Source organism: Vigna umbellata, chromosome 4, assembly GCF_029865625.1.
Source record: "Vigna umbellata cultivar VRB3 chromosome 4, Vumbellata_1.0, whole genome shotgun sequence".
Taxonomy (NCBI): domain Eukaryota; kingdom Viridiplantae; phylum Streptophyta; class Magnoliopsida; order Fabales; family Fabaceae; genus Vigna; species Vigna umbellata.
Genome location: NC_142168.1, coordinates 28,437,276 through 28,458,227, shown reverse-complemented (window position 1 = coordinate 28,458,227; position 20,952 = coordinate 28,437,276). Strand labels below are relative to the sequence as shown.

General features: G+C 31.2%; 3 protein-coding genes across 3 annotated transcripts; 1 reads left to right on the top strand and 2 right to left on the bottom strand.

Moving 5' to 3' along the window:
• The first annotated feature begins 5,507 nt into the window (after positions 1–5,507).
• Positions 5,508–6,806, top strand: LOC124822245 (miraculin-like). The gene has a single exon (XM_047294236.2). The coding sequence runs from the start codon at positions 6,057–6,059 to the stop codon at positions 6,660–6,662; it is 606 nt and encodes a 201-aa protein (XP_047150192.1). The 5' UTR covers positions 5,508–6,056; the 3' UTR covers positions 6,663–6,806.
• A 184-nt stretch (positions 6,807–6,990) lies between these two features.
• On the bottom strand, positions 6,991–9,035 carry LOC124822236 (UDP-glycosyltransferase 708D1-like). The gene is made up of 2 exons (XM_047294226.2): positions 7,400–9,035; positions 6,991–7,149 (listed from the first exon to the last, which is right to left on the bottom strand). The coding sequence occupies exon 1, from the start codon at positions 8,946–8,948 to the stop codon at positions 7,506–7,508; it is 1,443 nt and encodes a 480-aa protein (XP_047150182.1). The 5' UTR covers positions 8,949–9,035; the 3' UTR covers positions 6,991–7,149; positions 7,400–7,505.
• An 8,757-nt stretch (positions 9,036–17,792) lies between these two features.
• On the bottom strand, positions 17,793–19,755 carry LOC124822528 (pentatricopeptide repeat-containing protein At2g22410, mitochondrial-like). Its single transcript, XM_047294542.2, has one exon. The coding sequence runs from the start codon at positions 19,738–19,740 to the stop codon at positions 18,160–18,162; it is 1,581 nt and encodes a 526-aa protein (XP_047150498.2). The 5' UTR covers positions 19,741–19,755; the 3' UTR covers positions 17,793–18,159.
• Between the last annotated feature and the right edge of the window lie 1,197 nt (positions 19,756–20,952).

Genomic DNA, 20,952 nt, shown 5'->3' with positions numbered 1-20,952 from the left:
GGTTGCTGTTGTGTTGTGAGATGAAGAGAAAAAGATACATTTTTATTGGTACACTTGAAAGTCTAATGCATGTCTTAATTAAGATTTGTCCGGAAAAAGGATGAAAAACAAGAAAGGAAGGAAAGAGAAAGAAAGTAATTAATTTGGAATGGAGGGAAAAAAAGTAAAGAAAAATAAGATAATGGTTGAATTGGTAATTTTATTTATTAGTTTTAATAGTGTATTTTAATTTTTTATATTTTGATTTAAAAAGAGACTCGTAAAGCTCAAGGATATAATTTCTTTCTAATAAACTATCTTATTAAAAAATTTATTAGTTATACTAAAACAAATTATTCATCTTGGTAATCAACTTAAACCGATGTAATACAATAATATCATAACTATAACAACCTGATCTAGAAACTCGGTAAAAAATGTTCAATCCAAAACAGTTTATCGAAGGTGATCGACTCAAGATGGTAGTGATTAATACATACAGTATAACAATAATATAAATAAATAACCATGACATATAATATATTAGGAATAATTAAAATAAGTATAAATTTTATATTGAATATAAATGATAAAATTAAACATCATATTAAAAAATTATTAAAAAATCATGAACATTTAAAGTTAAATTTATTCAAATCCATTATCTAAATTGGACTCATATATGTTATATATATAAATATAAATATATTATTTCTTATAATCTCAAATAAATAAATAAAACATTACTCATCTATTATTATAATAATAATAAAAATAAAATAAAAAAATTAACATAGAGAATTTATAAAATAATAACTCAAAAGATCCTAATAAGAAATTTACATATAATATATACTTGTTGTATCATTCCAAAATAGAATGAATCTATTTATAAGAACAGTACAAAAGATGCTAATTTTGTTAAGAAACCGTTCAAGTGTCATGGTCTCAACATTATTTAAAGTTTGTTGACAATAGATACAGCGGGATGCAGTTGCAGACATGTCAATTTTCTATCCAATTTCATAAAAAAAATCCTTGAAAAGTTACAAATAAACTGAATAATCATTATTTCTTTTATAATGGAAATTTATGGTATTCATGAAATATATATATATATATATATATATATATATATATATATATATATATATATATATATATATATATATATATATATATATATATATATATATATATATATATAAAGAGTGAGAGATGATCAAACGTATTGTAAAAAATGAATTAAAATTATTGAAACATAGTACTTTAAATAGAATAATTTAAGTTAAATATAATTTTTATATAAATTAAATGACAATTTTATAAATTATGAAAAAAAAATCATATATCTTATTTTATATAAAAATAAAAGGTTTAATGTCTCAATAGATCCCTATTTTTGTTCAGAATTTGAAATAGGTCCCTTTATTTTTTGGTGTCTCAATTAGGTCCTTATTTTTGTTAATTTGATGGAAATAAATCATTTCCGTCAATTTCATCAAACGGCGTTAATAACGCCGTTTGATGAAATTGACGGAAATGATTTATTTCCATCAAATTAACAAAAATAAGGACCTAATTGAGACACCAAAAAATAAAGGGACCTATTTCAAATTCTGAACAAAAATAGGGATCTATTGAGACATTAAACCAAAATAAAATAATTGATAACTATAAAAATAATTGAAAATAAAATAATCATATATCTATTATTAAGAAATGAAAACATTTATATCGAAGAATAGTTGGTTAAATTAGTTTAAAAAACGTGGTTAAATATGTTATGAAGTTAATTAAAGTTTCATATAAATCTCCTTAAACATTTGAATTTCAAAATCAATATTTTTTAAGATTTGAATTCCTAAAGATTTAAATTTTCTATTTTTAAAATCATTTTTAGTTTCATAGAAATCTCCTTAAACACTTGAATTTCAAAATCAATATTTTTTAAGATTTGAATTCCCTAAAGATTTGAATTTTCTATTTTTAAAATCACATTTAGTGATTCATAATTAAGAGAACAAGATTTTATTAAGGAATGTAAATATTTGGATTAAAAAATAATTTATTAAATAGTTCAAAAGAGTAGCTAAACAAATTATATAGTTGGTTAAGTCATCATATAGCATGACACAACCAACTTGGCCTTCACTTTATAATTATAAATCCCACAATATCTTTTAATTACTTAGCAATCATTAACACTTTGTGGATAATTACTGCATTAATTGTTCTTTTACATTCTTCTAGAAAAATGTTGGTTGTATTGATTGTTCTTTTACATTCTTCTAGAAAAATGTTGGTTAAATGAATTCAAAAAGTGTTTAAATATGTTATAGGTTTTGTTAATCACTTGACTTCAAATAATAGTAATTATATTTTGTATTCAATATTTCTTTATTGGTAAATATTGATTTTATGTAACAATTTAATAAACCATACATGCATTCCCATTAAGATGTGGACTATATTAGTTAAAAAGGTGATACAGTTGGTTAAGTGATGATATAGATAACGACTAACTTCATGTATACATTCAACCAAAAACGAATGGATTAACTTAGTTAAATATAAGTTGTTAAATAATTTATAAAATTTCTTAATAAAAAAAAATCAGTTTCGAGATGGTTGCTGCATATCTCAGTCTTCAATGTTGATAATAATCACAAACAATAATTTTCTAAGACGTGTAGATTCATTATCTTTAAGAACTTATCTACGGTGTATTATGCAAAGAGTTTCCAAGATTTTTCGAAGATCTCACAACTTACAAGTAAACTCTTTTTAAAAGACTAAAAGATATCCAGAATATTATAAAAGAAAATATAAGATAGATAAGAGAATGAGAGAAAATAAAAGGGAGTCTAAGTATATTTTCAGAGAGGTAAACATAAGTAGATAAGTAGATGTTAGAAATGGATAAAAAGACCACGACCCATTAAGAAAAATCAGAACAGCTCCAAGATGCTTACTATGGTTTCGGATGAATCTTATGACTTGAGAAGGTGAACATACCCAATCCCGGAGAATCAAAACATTGTTTCTGAAACCCAAACAGTCTCACAAAACCATTTCCGAATGTGTCAAAAATTGAGGTCTTTTTTAAATATAACTTTCGGTGTTGGCAAGGGTGTGTCTACCCTTTTAGACAAGTATGAAATAGTTATTGTTCTTTTATCTCCAAAACCTGACTCTAGTCTCCCTTCAAATTGAAAACAAGTTGAAGATTGGATTCATGCAAACAAAGTATCATTTTGTCAAATACACGGTTGAAGATGTCATCAAACAAAGGTTCGTCATACGAAACTACTACCGCTAGAATATGATTGAAGATAAGAACATAAAGTCTCAAATCAATTAGTACCACAAGTTGCTTGAAGATATCAACGTAGATAACATTCTTCTATCTGATGAGTTTGTTTCAGAACTTCTAATCGAGAAATTGTCGTCATCTTAGGCTAGTTACAAACAATAGCTAAAACACATACACAAACAGATGTTACTTTCAAAGCTCAACACACATAATTATTGAAGATACCAACATGAAAGAGCGTGTTACTGCAAGAGCCAAAGCTTTACCTACAAAGGCAAATATGGTAGAAGTCAAACCTACTCCCAAAAGGTATGAACACAAATTTAATAACAATAATTTTCAAAAATCTCGTCCTAATGGATCTAACATGGCCTTTAAGAAGAAAGGAAATTGTTTTGTATACGAAAAGTCGGGCCATCATGCACCATAATATAGGCGTAATATAAGATACGACAATCTTCCTAGGACAAATATAGCCGAAGGAGATGACACTATAGTTTGAGTCGTTTCACAAGTAAATTTGATAACCAATTGAGCAAGTGGGTGGTAGACTCTAGTCACTAATACAAAATGGGATACAACGTCTAACGCTCAACATCGGATAACCAAGCATCACACGTTAAAAATGATCGGTGACAATATTGTAAATAAAATTACACGATTGACGTGGGTTGGTTAGAGGAACAAAAGTTAGTTGCCTTTTTGAAGTCTGTTGGTAAAAGAACATACACCTTTAGGTTTCAAATTCTTAAAAAATTGATCGTGAAGATATTTTAAGAGACCCATTAAACGTCGATTGATTAGAGGAACAGACGTTAATTGCATTTTTGAAGTCTGGTGAAATAACATACGTCTTTTAGTTTTCAAATTCATAGAAAATTCAGCGAAGATATTTTAAAAGACTCATTAGACGTCGTTTGGTTAGAGGAATAATTGCCTTTTTGAAGTCTGTTGGTGAAAGAACAAACGTCTTTTAATTTTCAAATTAAAAAAAAAATTGAGCCCAAAATATTTTAAGAGACCCATTAGACGTCTATTGGTAAGAGGAACATACGTTAATTGCCTTTTTGAAGTATGTTGGAAAAAGAACAAATGTCTTTTAGTTTTCAAATTCAAAAAAAATTGAGTGTGAAATATTTTAAAAGACCCATTAGACATCTCTTGGTAAGAGAAACATACGTTAATTTGAGCATGAAAATATTTTAAGAGCGCGAGAAAGAACACTTGTTTCACTACTTTTGTGTGCACTTTCTTCATTGCGGGTCGAACGTCTCTAGGGAAGCTTTCGGCGACCACCAAAGGTAATGTTTCTTCCACTTAACACAAATGTTCATTGATTGATGACTTTATATATATGATTTTTTTTCATTTTAACCGATTAGTTTCGTGCATAAACATCATTTGGAGCACCGTTGAGTTCTCTTCGACGACCCCAGAAGGTAATGTTTCTTCCACTTAACACAAAAAATCGTTAATTAATAACTTTATATATGATTTCCTTTCATTTTAACCTATTAGTTTCGTGCACATATACAATTTGCATGCAAGATCCATGTCCAGATTCTACAGCTCATAATGTTCACCTCCACAAGTCACAATATTCATCCATGAACCATGGTGGGCATATTGGATCTTTTGTGATTTTTCGTAGTGGGCCATGGTTTTTTATCCATTTCCAAGTATTCATCCATGAACCAAAGTATTCATCCATGAACCATGGTGGGCATATTGGATCTTTTGTGATTTTTCTTAGTGGGCCATGGTTTTTTATCCATTTCCAACATTTATAAATAGAGTTTTATGCTCACCTCCAAAAATATACTGTCACACTCTCTTTTCTTCTCTCTCATTCTCTTATCTATCTTATATTTTCTTTTATAATATTCTGGGTATTTCTTACTCTTCTTAAAAGAGTTTTATTTATTAGTTCTAAGATTCTTGAAAAATCTGAGAAATTTTTTATATATTATGGAGAACTTACACAACACACCTAATATAAATCCTTTAAGACAATAGATCTACATGTCTTATAAAATCATTATGAAATTATTTTTAGTGATTATTATCAACATTTTACAACCATTTTCGTCAATAAAATATTATCCTTATATCCTGTTTATAACTAGCTATTGTAAAAGTTAAAGCTAGATTATGAGAAATGAGTGTAAAACATGTAGGCTCAGTGACTTATACTAATAAAAAATGCTGCACTTACAATTTGATGAATCTTATGGGTTTTCTGCACAAAAATGGAGTTCTTGATTAGGGAGATAAAATATTTGATTGCTGATTGTGGAACCTCTTTTTCTGCCCCCACATGCCTAAGTTTGAAGAAAACAACAATGAACCTAAAGAAAAAAAAAAGAGAAAAACAGGGTATTCATTAATCTCACAATACAGAGCTTAAAAGATGGAAATACACTAATCTATGTGCTTCTTTTTGCTTTACATCCTAAACAAACGAAGCACTTTCACTCAAGTCTTAAACATGGTACAAGAAGTTAGGCTCTAGAAGAGTGAGTATAAACCAAATTATAACTTCAGAAACGTATAAATCTAGCCAACCACAGCATTGTGAACTACGCAATTCTTTTGACAAAATCGACTCTTTATAGGCCAATTGTAAGAGAAGAAATCCTGGACTTTGGAGCAAATGGGTACATAGATTTAGATCCATCCCCGACTTATATAAAGGTAAATCTCACCCTTCTTTCATATCCATCTCACAGGAGTTACAAGAAGAAAAAATTAAACAGGGAAAATGAAGATGACATTGGTAGCATTGATCCTAGTGGTTGCCTTGAGCACAAAGGCATTACTTGGGGAAGCAGGTGCTGCACCAGAGCAGATTGTGGACACATCAGGGAAGAAGGTGAGAGCTGGTGAGAATTACTACATTGTTCCAGCCTCCTCTGATGTAGGTGGCCTTGCTCTCTCAACCACAGCTCAAGATTGCCCTCTTGATGTTGTAGCTGTTGATGGTTACCAAGGTCTCCAATTAAGCTTTCTTCCTGTTAATGATAAGAAAGGTGTCATTCGCGTTTCCACTGATCTCAACATCTTTTTCTCCACCTACACAAGCTGTCCACAGTCCACAGTGTGGAAGCTTAAGGACTATGATTATTCAACATCACAGTGGTTTCTCACAACCGGTGGTTCTTTGGGCAACCCTGGCTCTCAAACCATCAGCAATTGGTTCAAGATTGAGAAGTACGAGGATGCTTACAAGATGGTTTATTGTCCAAGTGTGTGCAATTATTGCAATTATCCATGCAGTGATATTGGAATATATCAGGACCAATATGGCAAGCGTTTAGCTCTAACTTCTGAGCCATACAAAGTGCAGTTCCAAAAAGTTCAATACTAAATGTTGAATTATATCAAAATCTTAATGAGTAAAGTGTATGGCACATCTTGCACTTTTCGTACAAGATTATTCTCAAGTTGAGTTCCATGTACTGAGCTATAAATAATGAATAAACAAGATGTTTTCTATTTAGAGTCTTTTTAAAGTTTCTAGTTTCTGTTTGTGGTTATTTATTATTAAGAAAATCTTCGCAAAGAAAGTAAACTCCTAAAAATATATTTAAGCTGAGAAAAATTTCATTCATAGATGTATTTTCCTTTGAAGAATTAACACTACCATTATTGTTGTTAGTTAATCCTATAGAGCTGGCTAAATGAGTTACAGACAGAAAAGAATCTCAGCTTCTGAACCTGTTGTTCAGGTGACTTTCCCTCCAAGAGCTGGCCTGGTTCACCTCTCCCTATTTCTCAGAATAGCAACATTGTTTCTCCATTATGGTTGTAAAGTCACCTTCATCACTCCCAAACCAATACTCTCTCAGAATCCTCTGCATCCAACAATGAATATTTTTAAATTTTCGTGGAAATTATTACTGAATTTCAAATCTACCGGAAATAAAATGCACATTTACCAATTAAACACTCTTAAACCTTAAAACATTTCAAATTTTCATAAATTTCCAAACCCAACTGCAATATTTTTGTAACAAAGAAATACAGAGCATTAAACACAAACAGTCAACCAAATTGGAAAATGTAATTAACCACAAATTACAGTTTGAGTAGCTGTTTGCGTACTATTTCACGCAATTGAGATTACTACGGTGTTATTTTCTGAAAGAAATTCAAAGGCAGACTTAAACTTAATACTGTGAATAGGCACAATAGTAGTGAATGCCAATGCTCAGTTGACTTGAGCATTCCTCTTCCACTCCTCAATTAATCTCTTAATAATAAGCTCACAACTCCCACCAACACCACAAGCCTTCCTTGCTGCCTCCTTCATTTCTCCTGCTTTGACTCTCAAAGACTCATTGGTCATCATCTCTTTGATTTTCTTAGCAATCTCCTTCCCTTCCACCACCTTTTGTGTCCCCCACCCCCATTCCTCAGCCCAAATCCCAACCCCACTCATCTTTATGGCTTCTGAGGTCATCTTCTGATCTCCATACTGAGGCCATGTCAGAATAGGCACTCCTTCCGACAAGGTCTCAGTTATTGAGTTCCAACCTCCATGACTCACAAACCCCCCCACTGCAGGGTGCCCCAGAATCTTCATCTGATCCACATATTCCTTCACAACCACACCCCTTTCCTTCACTTTACCCATCAACTCACTCCCTAACACATCCTTCAAACCCTCATCCTCTTCTCTGTCAACCCTCTTCAATTTCACCACCCACAAAAAACTATACCCACATTCTATTAACCCCAAAGCCGTGTCCTTTATCTGCTCCCTCCTCGTCTCAGTTCTGCTCCCCAAGCTAACATACACCACCGACCCTTCAGCTTGTTCATCAAGCCATTCCAGTATCCAACTCATGCCATTCTTTTGACCTTCATCCACATTCTCAAACTCACAGGCCATTAAGGGACCGATTCCATACACCGGAGGCAACCCTCTAACCACTTTTCCTTCATTCAAAGCTGCTAGTGCCTCTCCTTCCAGTTCCTCAAACGAGTTTATCAAAACCCCATCGAGCTTCGTGAGGTTTCGACTGTCCTCCATGATCATTCTCTGAAAGGAGTTGCTACCTTCAAGAAGAAAAGCTTGAGGGACCGAGGATCTTGGTATCGGTGATGTGAAGCCCGGGACTTGAACAGCATCACCAATGAACCTAGAAGGGTGCGGTTGTGCAGCTGGATCGGAATCAGCAAGAACGGAAACGCATGCAATGAAAGACAGCATTCTAGCTGAAGAGGTGAAGTAAATGTAACTGGGACAAAAGAGTTTGTCAGAAATTGAGACTACAGCGGAGATTAAGGAAACATTGTATATGAAAGCAGAAAGTGGTGTTGCGAGTGAAGATAGGATTGGAAGTAGAAGGTGAATGGAATGACGAATGGTTTGAAACTGAAGGTAAAAAGGGTCAATGTTGGTGGAAACTGTGGTTGGATCCAATGGAACGGGGTTGAAGTCAACTTGAGTTACTTGATGAGGGAAAGAAGAACAAAAGCGGGTTATGAGGTCTGATTCAGCCATGGATACAGTGGGTTTGGGAGTGATGAGAGTGACTTTACAACCATGGCGGAGAAACACTGCGGCTAGTCTGAGACATGGGTTGAGGTGACCCATGCCAGCACTAGGGAGGAAACCCACATGAACAACTGCTTCAGAAGCAGACATTGTTTATGGAATGAATGAAGTGTTGATAAAGAAAAAGAACAAGAAGTACAAGTTTATGGCTCCTGTTTGGAAAGGGAGAATGGTCGTTGTCCTGTCCGTGTTTCATAAATTTTATATAAAACTAGGTTCTTGATCAGTGTGCAGACACACGGACCTTTTCTTAAAATTTATTTTTTAATAATAATAAATTTAAAATTTATATAAATAAGTTTTATATTTGTAAATATAAATGTTATAATTATATATAGTAAATACTTATCTAATTTAAAATGGATTTTTAGATATATATAAAAATAGTTAAATAGTGTTAAAATATTATATTCATATTTTTGAGCTTTTTTAATAAAATAATATAATTAATAGTGTCTTTATTACATTGCTTTTTTTCACAATTATTATCAATAGTTTGTGTCTTTATTTTTATCTTTTACAATTTAAGATATCTTTGTTAAGTATCATATTTTTCTAAATTTCTTCCTTGTCCTTCTACATAACAACTTAGGTTTTCATTACATTGTAATCAAAACATGGATAATGCTAAACAGTCTTGAATAGAGTTCATATTGCTTAGTGGGTTGTATGTTGAGCCTTTGTAAAATTTGGAGTTATATTGCTTACCATCTCAAGTGAGAACATAGACAAATTTTCAATTGATAACAGCAACCATCAGTTTACATAATTACAAACTATCTAAAATACCAATTTGGTTTTAATTTAAGGGTAACTCTGCAGTTAAGATACGAAATCTCATTTAAAGAGCTTCAAGTGTGCTTGATAAGTTACTCCAAAAACACACAAACACCTTTGACCAAAAATATATTTGTTTGAAATACACACTTATTTTCTAATCTTTCTATTTATTTTCACAAACTATTTTAATTTAATTTGTATCTATGACAGAAAAGTTAACAAAAATACTTGTTATTATGTGAATAATTAAATATATCATTATACGTCATTCGACTTATATCAACACATTTTATCAACACTGTATCTCATTTAAGAAATTACATATTTTTCCATATAACTCATTTTGAGTAGATATGGTAAAAACGAACGTCTCAACCCAACCTAGCCAGTTCCATCTTACTAGGGTTTAATTACAATTTTAAAATATTATAATAAAGTTTAACTCTTCAAATTTAGGAAGCAAGAAATGATCACTACTACAAAATAGATTTTTTACAGCGTGTGTTTATATCTGTTCAATTTTATCAGGTGTAAAAAATGATACGGTGGCAAAATGGTAAATAAAAATAACTTTTTTACACCAGTTACTCTAAAAATAGATATAAAAAATAACATAATGACAATATCGTAATAAATAATAAATAATTCTACACCGGTTACATTCAGAAGCAGAATAGAAAATAATTTTTATACCTATTTTACTTCAAAACCGGTGTGAAATATTAAATGTACCCACTCCTATTCCTATTCCCATTCCCGCTTCACTCTGCGCGCATCTTCTTTTCTTCTCTTAGTTCTCTACATTTCTTCATCTTTGCTTCACATCTTCTCCTAATTCTCTCTGGCACGCGCGCGATTCTCCTCCACAAGCTCCTTTGCATTGAGGGCAAAGTTCAAAACCTCCAATGTCGCGACTCTTCCCGATCGACTGCTCGTTAAAACTCTCGTGTTCTTGGACCGCGACTCCTCTATAAGGTTAGATCCTCTCTTTTGCTATGTTTGGGGGATTAGGGTTCCGCGCAACACAAGAATGAAATTTAATGTGTGCATATGCTCTGTTTTGTTATATCTAGCAATATACCTACTCCAAAGTACCTTAGTTTATTTGCTTTAGGAGCTGGGAGCATTATCAGTTTATGTATTTTGTTTCCTTATCGTCAATCTTGCTTCTGACTAAGATCTGGGCACTGTAGGAAGCTTTCCTTATTTTTTGAACTTGAAGAATATGAAAATATGACCTGCATTTTCACTTCTTAAGATCTTTTTAGATTGTGTAAAATGGAATTGTATACATAATTTCATTTAAGGGTCAGAAGACAGGATTTTATGCATACCAGCGTGAGAATCGGAAGTTTATATCAACAATTTCAGATGGTCTAAAGGTTCTTGATCTTTGCTGCTATAGTGGTGGTTTTGCTCTAAATGCCGTGGGTGGAGGTGCTTTAAATGTCACAGGTGGTTATATATTTTTAGTTCTCATTTTTTTTCTAATAATTATCACTACTTACAATTGACATTATAATGTTGTTGATACTTTGCTATTTTACTGTCTCATGATTAAAATTTGGAAAGGAAGGATGCATACACCTTACCATCCTTGAGCTAGTGATGTTAAGTATTCCTGACTCGAATCCAAACTTGAAACTAAACTTATAACATTTATTGCTAAATTTTAATAGTTAAACCTATTAATAGTTAATCATTAATCAAGCCAGAGTCTTCCTCTATTGTGGACCATTGATTTGAACGGCTTTGAGTCATCCAATTGCCTGCATATCATATGTATATTGGCTGTGACTCATCCTGTTTGTTAGAGAAGAAGATTAAGAATAGGATGAAAACTTAAGAGTAGGAATGACCGACTCTGTATAGTTTTTCTCCATACCAGATATATAGGCCCACCCGAGTGGGTTATAATAACCTAAGAACTATTCTGTATCACTGCTGATAGTTTTTTTATTTTTAATGTTTTAAAGTAGGTGAATTTCTTTTCCCTGGCTTGAAATACTATATGTCTTCAGAAGTAGATTTGTCATTCATCAGTAACAATTGAGAATTTTCTTTTTATATTATAGTAATCTTTTAAAAAGTTTTTTTTTTCAATCTTTTTAAAGAGCTTTTATTTACTTTTCTCTTCCAAATGTGTAACTTTTGCTATTGCTGCTTCATCCTTTATAATTAATGTGATATGTTGGAGCAAGTGAAGATTTGCTCAAGAACAGGACTTATGGTGCCTACTGAAAATGATGCAGAAAATTTGGAGTCGAAACATAATTCTGTCAAGCAATATCTTGTTAAGTGGAAGGGACTCTCATATTTGCACTGCACATGGTAAATTCAATGATTATTTTGTTATTTCATAACTTTATATTCCTTTCTTTGAATCTTGCAGTCTTGTTCTCTATTATTGTATCAGTGCAATTATTATTTTGAATACATGTTCATTAATTTTTCTTTCAAAACTGCATGTTGATTTTTTATTTGATCTTAATTTATTTACTTGTGCAGCCTTTTTATTTGATCTTAATTTATTTTATTGAAAGGTATAAGCAGCGTTCTCTGCCCATTATTTTCAAGGTTTTACTTTAATCTTATTATAGATGATACTACTTTCAACCTGACGCTTCAAATATGTAACTTTTGAAACATGTTTCAGTTTTATAAATTTAAGAGTCAAAATTTAAAATAATTTAAATATTTTTTCTTTTTTTCATTTTTTAAAATATTTTTTAAGAACAAAACTGTGATTAAAAACATATTTCTATACATACTTCTATGGAACTAAGCCTTCTACACAACATAATATTATTTGAAATATTTTGTATATCATTTGTGCATTATTTTCTAATTGACGTAAAAGTATTCTTCTCCAGTACCAAAAGAAAAAATAGTTTTAATTGTGTACCATAATGACGGTTGGATATCTAATCTTGAATATTTGAATAACATGACAACATTATATTTTAGAACTTTGGTTAGTTTCTGTCAATTGTTGTCGCAAAACCCTTCTCTGAATAGAGGTCTTTTCTTCCCATCTATTGTGTTTCCAACTTTTCTAGCAAAATTAAAAGATGAAAACAAATTTTTCTGATGTATCTGAGCCAAGGGATGTTACTGAAGATTTCCAGTCTGATTTCTTTCCAATGCTTCGTTATGTGACAGTTGTGTAGTGGAGTTGATGAAAAGGCAAATGAAGCGTGCTCCACAGTTTCTTTCCAGGCATTGCTTTGTCATTTGGTGGAATTATCTTTGTCCTGTCTACTGCACTGCTGGTATGTCAAGTTAGAAATGCAAGCAAACTCAATACTTAATACTATATTATATTAGTATATGAGCTTGATAATTTCAGGAAAAGAAAATTGCTGCCTGGTTTCCTTTTGATATTATCTATGTTTTTTTTCTTTTTCAGGCTCTTCTATCTGGATGTTCTGTAGGAGGTTTAGCTACCATTATACATTGTGACGAATTTCGGGAATTGTTTCCTAGAACCATAAGAGTAAAATGCCTGAGTATAGGTAATATTCATGTTTGCAAATACAATAGCAAGTAATTACTTTCTTGAGTCAATAACATCAATTTTTCAATTTGGTGTTAGAGCCACCTACAGCAAAACAAGATTCAAATGATCAAATCTCAAACAGTTTTTTCAATGAAAGCTCAAATTCTGGTGTCCAAGTCCTGTTGTGTCTTTTTCCTTTGTTTTTTTTTTCCTTTTCTCTTTCTTGGGTGATATTTTTGTATGGCAATTATTAGTTAACTTGATGCGTATTATGATGCATTGATATCTCTTCCAAAGCAGCTTAGTTCATAGTGCATGTTTCTGGAAGTAGTATTCTTTTAGAGCCTAATGTGTCTTTGACAAGTGATTTCTATTATATGATACTTAAACATTGATACGACCTCTGTTACTATTGTATTTTCTCAAAAGAATGTTATAAAAGATGTTGAAAAGGTCCACAGAGAAAGCTAGTAAGAGAGAAAGCTAGTAAGAGAGAAAGCTAGTAAGAGAGAAAGCTAGTAAACATCAAAGTTAAATTCTTGATTGATTTTGATTCACCTTATGAATGAGTAGGGTTATTAGTGTGTTATTGGGGCTGAAGGGGTTCTTTTTATAGGATTTCACTTGGATTCCCAATGAAATTCAATCTCAGTGTGGAAGTTAATAACCTCGTTTATATACACGTCTTGAGTTTTGAGCCAATTCTCCCCCACAAATAATGATTCTCCGCTTCTTCTTTTTCTTTTTTAAATTTAGTTGCAATGGGGTTTACTGTTTTAATTATTTTATTTTTTCCTTGCAGTGATATTGTGTCTAATAATCCTAAAAACGTCTTCTACTTAGCTTTTCTTATATGGAAGAACTTAAAAGATGAAATTATATTTAATTTATAAGCTTTGTTATGCCTAGTGTCAAGAGTTTTGTTCTTTGTTATAAAATTATATGACTTTATATTTGTGAGTTATAAGTCAAAGAAAACATTTCATTGGCAAAGAAAATATTTAATGTTTTACTTGACTTAAACTATTCAATGTGTAGATATTTGATGACACATCTCTAATGGAGCAACATGTCATAAACGATGTTCGGAGGCAGTGGGCTGCAGTTTTTAACCATTTGTAAATGATTAAATATTTCGATATTACATTTTGAGTTTAGAAACTATTTTATATGTAACGATGTTAAGTAACTATGTTATGTAAATATATATTTAGAAATTTTGTTAGGTAAGTATTATATTTTGATGTGTTAATAGAAATGATATTGATTATTTTGTTTAATATTGATTATTTAGACTGGATTATGTAATTGAATTTTAGGCACGTCTAGATATGGATAATAGCACAAACAAATCAAACATTTTAAAAAAAAGTCATTTTTTATACCGGTTAAAACCAAAACAAGTATAAAAGTCTTGCATTTTTTACACCGGTTATAACATCACAAGGTATAAAAGTAAGATTCTTTTATACCTATTCTATGACTAGCAGGTGTAAAAGTGATATCATTTTATACTTGTTTCCAGATTAGGTATAAATAACATACTTTTATACCTGACGTGTAACAGGTGTAAAAAAGTGAAAACATTCTATACCCCCCACTTCTATACCAACAAAAAAATAGGTATAAAAAGTCTATTTTAACAGGTATAAAAAGTGTATTTTACACTAGTGGATCATTCTTCCATCACAAAGAAGAAAGAAGAAAGAAGAATTAAGATAGTATATATAAGAAAGATGCCAACGTAACATGTTGGAAATAGAATTCAGAATTCACAACCATCACAATTCATTTTCACCTTAATAGTGTTGATGGAAAGTCAACTTGCCACATTTCAGGTTAGTGATCGTAAATTAAATCTATCACATATATGAAATGAATCAAAAGAATGTAACTTCACATCACTTATAATATTATATCTAAAAGAATAAACATTTGATGAAAATATAAAACATGTTGTTAACTAATGCAATAACTTCAATCGACAAAATTGAATGGGGTTGATAACCAAGAACTGCATGAAGAGAGCCATATTATAGTAAATATTGATGAACTACTAACAATAAAACACAGATAAATTAGGAATGATTACTATACAGAGAGATATGCTAGTTTAAAACATGCAAACATGCTTTAAATCTAGCTCAAAGGATAAGAAATAAATAAGTTCATTCAGTACACTAATGAGTGAGGGAGGAAACAAATCTAAACTAAATGTCTCTATCAATAAATCAACATTCATCTGTAACAAAATACCTCACTATTGTAATAACATTTCAATCTAACATAAGCCAAATACAAAGGAAATCATCAAGGCATGAGCTAAAAGAAATAAATGCATTTCACACTTCTAAATCAGTCACCAGCACACCAGAATGTCAATGTCGGTCACGAAAATAAAAACCTCCAATACCATAAAATAATCCACAAAATGAATTGAAACAAAAAAATACAAATACAGCTAAAACACATGCTCAATCAAACATCAAAACATAAACGACTAATATTTACATTCCACTTATGCAATCATTCTCAATCAAAAAGCAAAAAGCACTTACGGTTGAAGATTTCAAGTCATAAAGAAGCTTTACAGTTCCTTGAATTTTTCAATTTCATAAACATGGCCACAATCAAAGGGCAAAAACTATGTTCATAGATTTTGGAATCCAACCAGTCAACCTGTCCAATCCCACCATCTCGTCCAAACAAAAACTAAAAACCCATGCTATGAAAACTAAAAAACGAAGTTAAGAAGGACAAGATAATAACAATCCAAAACAACTTCTTTCAGAACCACGAGACGAAAAGAAATGTGGTTGAAGAAAACATAACCATCAAATTTATACTAATCCAAAAAAGTAGAAGAACAAACTTTGAAGAAGAGGAAAAATAAGAAAAGGAAGAATTTAGAACTAAGTAATGTAGGTTCAACAACACCTAAACTTCAAAGTGATGGTACTTGAATAAGAAAATGAGGGACTGAGAAAATAATGTAGGTTAAAAAAGAACTAAGGTTCAAACAAATAGTCATCTTTGATGAAGTAGAAGAGAAGTGAGAAATTTAAGTGACATATATCTATCAATCCATTCTTTGTATGTCTGTCAAGCAAACGAGAAAGAAGCGACAATGCAAAATTACAAAAATAACATTGAAATGCAAGACAAGAAGATTAAGGAAAGAGTAACATTGTAAATTGTGTAAAAAATGCAAATAATTAAAAAAAAATCATTGTCTGAAATAGGTGTCAATAAGATAGAGTGAATCAAAAATGTATTTTACGTATGACAAATAACTAAAAAACCAAAAAATTGGACAAGTGCCATTATATTAGGCTGAATATTTTTTATAATTATCAAGATATTGTTTTCTTATATAGATAGTTGATAGGTAGATAGTGGTAATTAAAAACTATGGAGCAGCACACTCGGTCAACAACTTTAAATAATATAGTAACTACAAACCGAAGATACCTATAATATTTTAATAAAAATATTTGATCACGTTTGAGCACATTGAAAATCGGTCATCTACAGCAATCAGATAGGAGTAAATTATACAAGAAATTAAAGCATCACATCTAGCTTAAAATTCTAAAATAATAAACTTGTAAGTGTTTATTCTTATATATTATTCATGTTGGTGGTTCTTATTTGAAGTAATACTAAAACTGCACAGCTATTGTCCAAAGCTATTTTTTGAAATTTTTAAACGAGATATTAACATCACTTTTACTTATAATATCGAAGATTGAGTTTATGGATTTTTTTATATTATATGTAATTTTGTTATTTAACGTGTGACTTAAAGTCACTTAGATTATTCTCAATCATCTTTCTTCAAAAGTGAGTCTCTTTTCGTATAGTATATTTCTCCTCAGGTGTGTGATGACCTTTATTCTATTAGTATGGTTATAGTGTTGTTATGTTATATTGTTGTTGTTACAATTATTTAAATTAGTCAATAAGATGAACCTAGGACTCTGATATCTCTTATAAATCTATTAGGAAATTTTTTTATAAATGTGACTTGAGTGCAATCCATAATATAAGGAATGGATTGACATCATTTTTAACTTAAAATATTAAGACATTAAATTTATGGATTTTTTTCTTATACATTTTTTATCTTCGGGCAAAGGATCTTCATATACGAATTCACATAATCTAAGCCCTCTATATAAGTTTGTATTCTTAAGTTTCTTGTAGTAATGATTTGTTACACACATAATTGTTTCATCTATTGATTCATTTTAAAAAGGTGAATTTCATTAATCATAAGTGACGTGCCTAAATGCCATCATAATGACTAACATGCTAATGGTCATACTTATTGTCTTCAAGTCTGGTGGATTGTATCAAGATCCATATATTAGTAGAGTTACTATATAATGCTGAGTATTGTATTGCTCGTTTCGAGTTCTGATATCTAAATATTTTTAAGAAAAGAAAAAGAGATCAACACAAAGATCGACTCCAAACCATCAAAATACAGGGTATAACCCAATGAATCTTCAAAATTGGTAAACCAATTACAGATTTATGAAGCATAAAGCAAGACATAGTTGAAAAGGAATAATCAAGTCGTAACTAGTGCGTAACCAAAAAAGGGTAGCAACTAGTTATCTTTTTAATACAACAGTAATCACAAACCATCAGAAAGGTAAAACAGAAATTCCACCTGCTATATATTGTACATGGAATGAGATATGACGGTATAAATAATCAAATATGCATGATCAGATCAGATACAAGGAAAATATACACTTCAAGATTTTTCTTACAAGTAAATACATAAACATTATTAATATTCTAGATTGGAAACATGTCTCTTTATTCATCACAAAGATAAATCGTTCAGACTTTTGGCTGACTGAAATCTCCGAATCTCTCCTGGATCAAAAGAATGAAATGACTGCAGAAATTGTAGTTCCTTGGTTTCCTTTTCTGTCATTTGCTTCAATAGCAAAGGCCTCCACACCACAAGTGTTGTTAAAAATTATATGTTTATGAGCACCACAAGTGTTAAAAATTATATGTTTCTGAGTGCTCCTTCATTCCTTTTAGCAAGTGGCAAAGCTCTGCACTAACATGGAGTGAAGAGTCTTTGGCAAAGAATTCTTTAACAACACCGTTCACATCAACCATACTACGACCAGGATTTTTTCTGACCCTCCTTTCCCTCATAAATTTCCTTATCTCCGAGGCTTCTTTCCACATATCAGCAACACAATACATATTCCACAGAAGCATATAAACACCATCATCATTTGGTTCAAGTTCAATTAACTTCTTTCCTGCTATTTGAGCCAATTTCAAATTCTCATGGACTAAGCAAGCAGTCAGTAATGATCTCCACATAGCAGCATCAGGGCTAAATGGCATCATCCCAATCACTTCTTTTGCCTCTTCCAGCAATCCTGCTCGGCCAAGAAGATCCACCAGGCATCCATAATGTTCAATATTTGGCTTCATGTAACGGCACTGAATCATTCTATTGAACAACGCTTTTCCCTCCACGACAAGCCCAGCATGGCTACAAGCAGTCAAAACTGACAACAGGGTTACCTCGTTTGGGTTAACACCTGATTCAAACATGCGACAAAAAGCCTCCAACGCAAGATGCCCGTCCCCATGATAAGCATAACCTGATATCATTGTAGTCCACGAAAACACATCCTTCTTCAAGATTTCATCAAATATCCTTACAGCCAAGTCAAGCCTTCCACTTTTGGAATACATATCCATCAGAGCATTGCTCACCGCAACATCCTGCTCCAGCCTCCTTTTCTTAACACAACCATGCATACACTGACCAAAATCAAGAGCCCCAACATCCGCACACGCGGAGAGCACCGCCACCATCAAATCCGCACAATGAAGAGCTCCCCCATCATCACCTTCCATCTGCTTAAACATCTCCAAAGCCTGAACTGGAGCTCCTGCTCTGACACACCCAGTAATCATAGCCGTCCATGAAACCAAATTTCTTTCAGGCATTGCATCAAACACTTCACGAGCACAATTCACATTGTTACACAACATGTACCCATTCAACAAACTAGTCCAAGAAAACACATCCTTGGACCCCATATTCTCAAAAACCAACGCAGCCATCCCCATCACCCCATTTCTACAATACATGTCAATCAGAGAATTCCCCACAACAGGGTTTTCATCAAAACCATTCCTCAACAGCATTCCATGAACAACCCTCCCTCTAACCAAATCCTTGCACTGCCCACAAGATGATAAAGCTGCAACAATAAGGAAGCTATCAGGTCTTAGACCCAGATGCAAGCAGTGAGAAAACGCAGAGAGGGACTTGGAAGGAAGGCCAGAATGAAGGTAGAGATTGAGGAGGCATGTCCATGATACTATATCAGGATCATTAATCTGATCGAAGACCCTCTGCGCTTGTTCTGTTTTTCCGACATTCTTATAACTTTGAAGCAACTTGCATGACAAAGATTGTTGGAGATTTTGTGTGTGTAAGAATCCCAGTGTCACACACAGTGCATGGATTCTCTTTAGCTGATCGAGGCTTACACAACTGTTCAGTGTTCTCTTCAAGGATAGGTACTTCATCGAATCAAATTGCTTCATAGTTCATATCGTTAAACTTAAAAATCATTTTCATTTTTTATTTTCCCAAAAATATTTTTTCTCTTTTATTTCTTAAATATGAATCAATTTAATCCTTTAGAAATGTTAATCTGTTTTTTATTACGAGACATGATTTTGGATTTTTTTTATTAGTTCAAAAGGTAAAAAACTTGTATCATTAAAATTACATGTATACAAGACACTTTCAAATGTATTTTGAGTTAGTTTTTAACCTTTTTATTAATTTGTAAATAATGTTTGAATAAAACGTATTCAGTAATAAGATAGGTAATTTTTATGTTGCGTGGAAAGAAAACTATAGCAGATATTGAATTTAGAAAGTTATAAGAATAACTTAATTATTTAAAAATAGATAATTAAAATTTATAAAAAAGATATTTTCTTTTTCAAATTTATGTAACTTTTATTCATATTCACTGTTTTAAATTGATTTTCATTGGGATATTATTTACCTGACTTTAATTTAAATTGTTCATGGTGATAATGGTGGTACATGTGTGTGTTTAGTAATAAGAAAGTAGGAAAAATTATCGTTTTTCCTTGACTTACAACACATCATTCTATTTTATACTATATAAGGATAAAAAATTCTGCAATATAATGTCAATATCTATAATAATACTAAGAAAATAGTAAAAGAGCTGTAGTGTTAATCCTTTTTATGACCAATCAGAATAAAACTAAAGACTAAAAGCACACTTACAAATGTAAATTATCAACAACACATATAAGTATTCAGAAAATATCAAAAGAATATAGTAAATTTATTTTTAAAATGGTTAACAAAAGACTAATGTACTAAAAAAATCACATCAGATAATTAATTAAGTTGGTATGCATACACAAATCGTAAAATAATTTTTAAATCATAATTAAAAGAAAACTTTATTCATCTCAAGTACATTTTGATATTTTTAAAGGATGTCAAGTTTTGGCGTAATTTTCTTAATAATTAGCTAGAAAGTGTGAAGTATTAATTTAAAAATATATTTTAATATTTATTTAAACTCTTAGAAATTATCTGTATTACAATATTTTAAATTGCGATTATGAGAGGAGACATAGGTCAAAAAACGTATGTGAACATAGAAAATAAATTTTGGTTTGTATATAGATTTGAGTAGATTAAAAATTTGTGAATAGATTTGAGGAGATTTAAATTCAAACAAATATTATTATAAAATTGTTTGA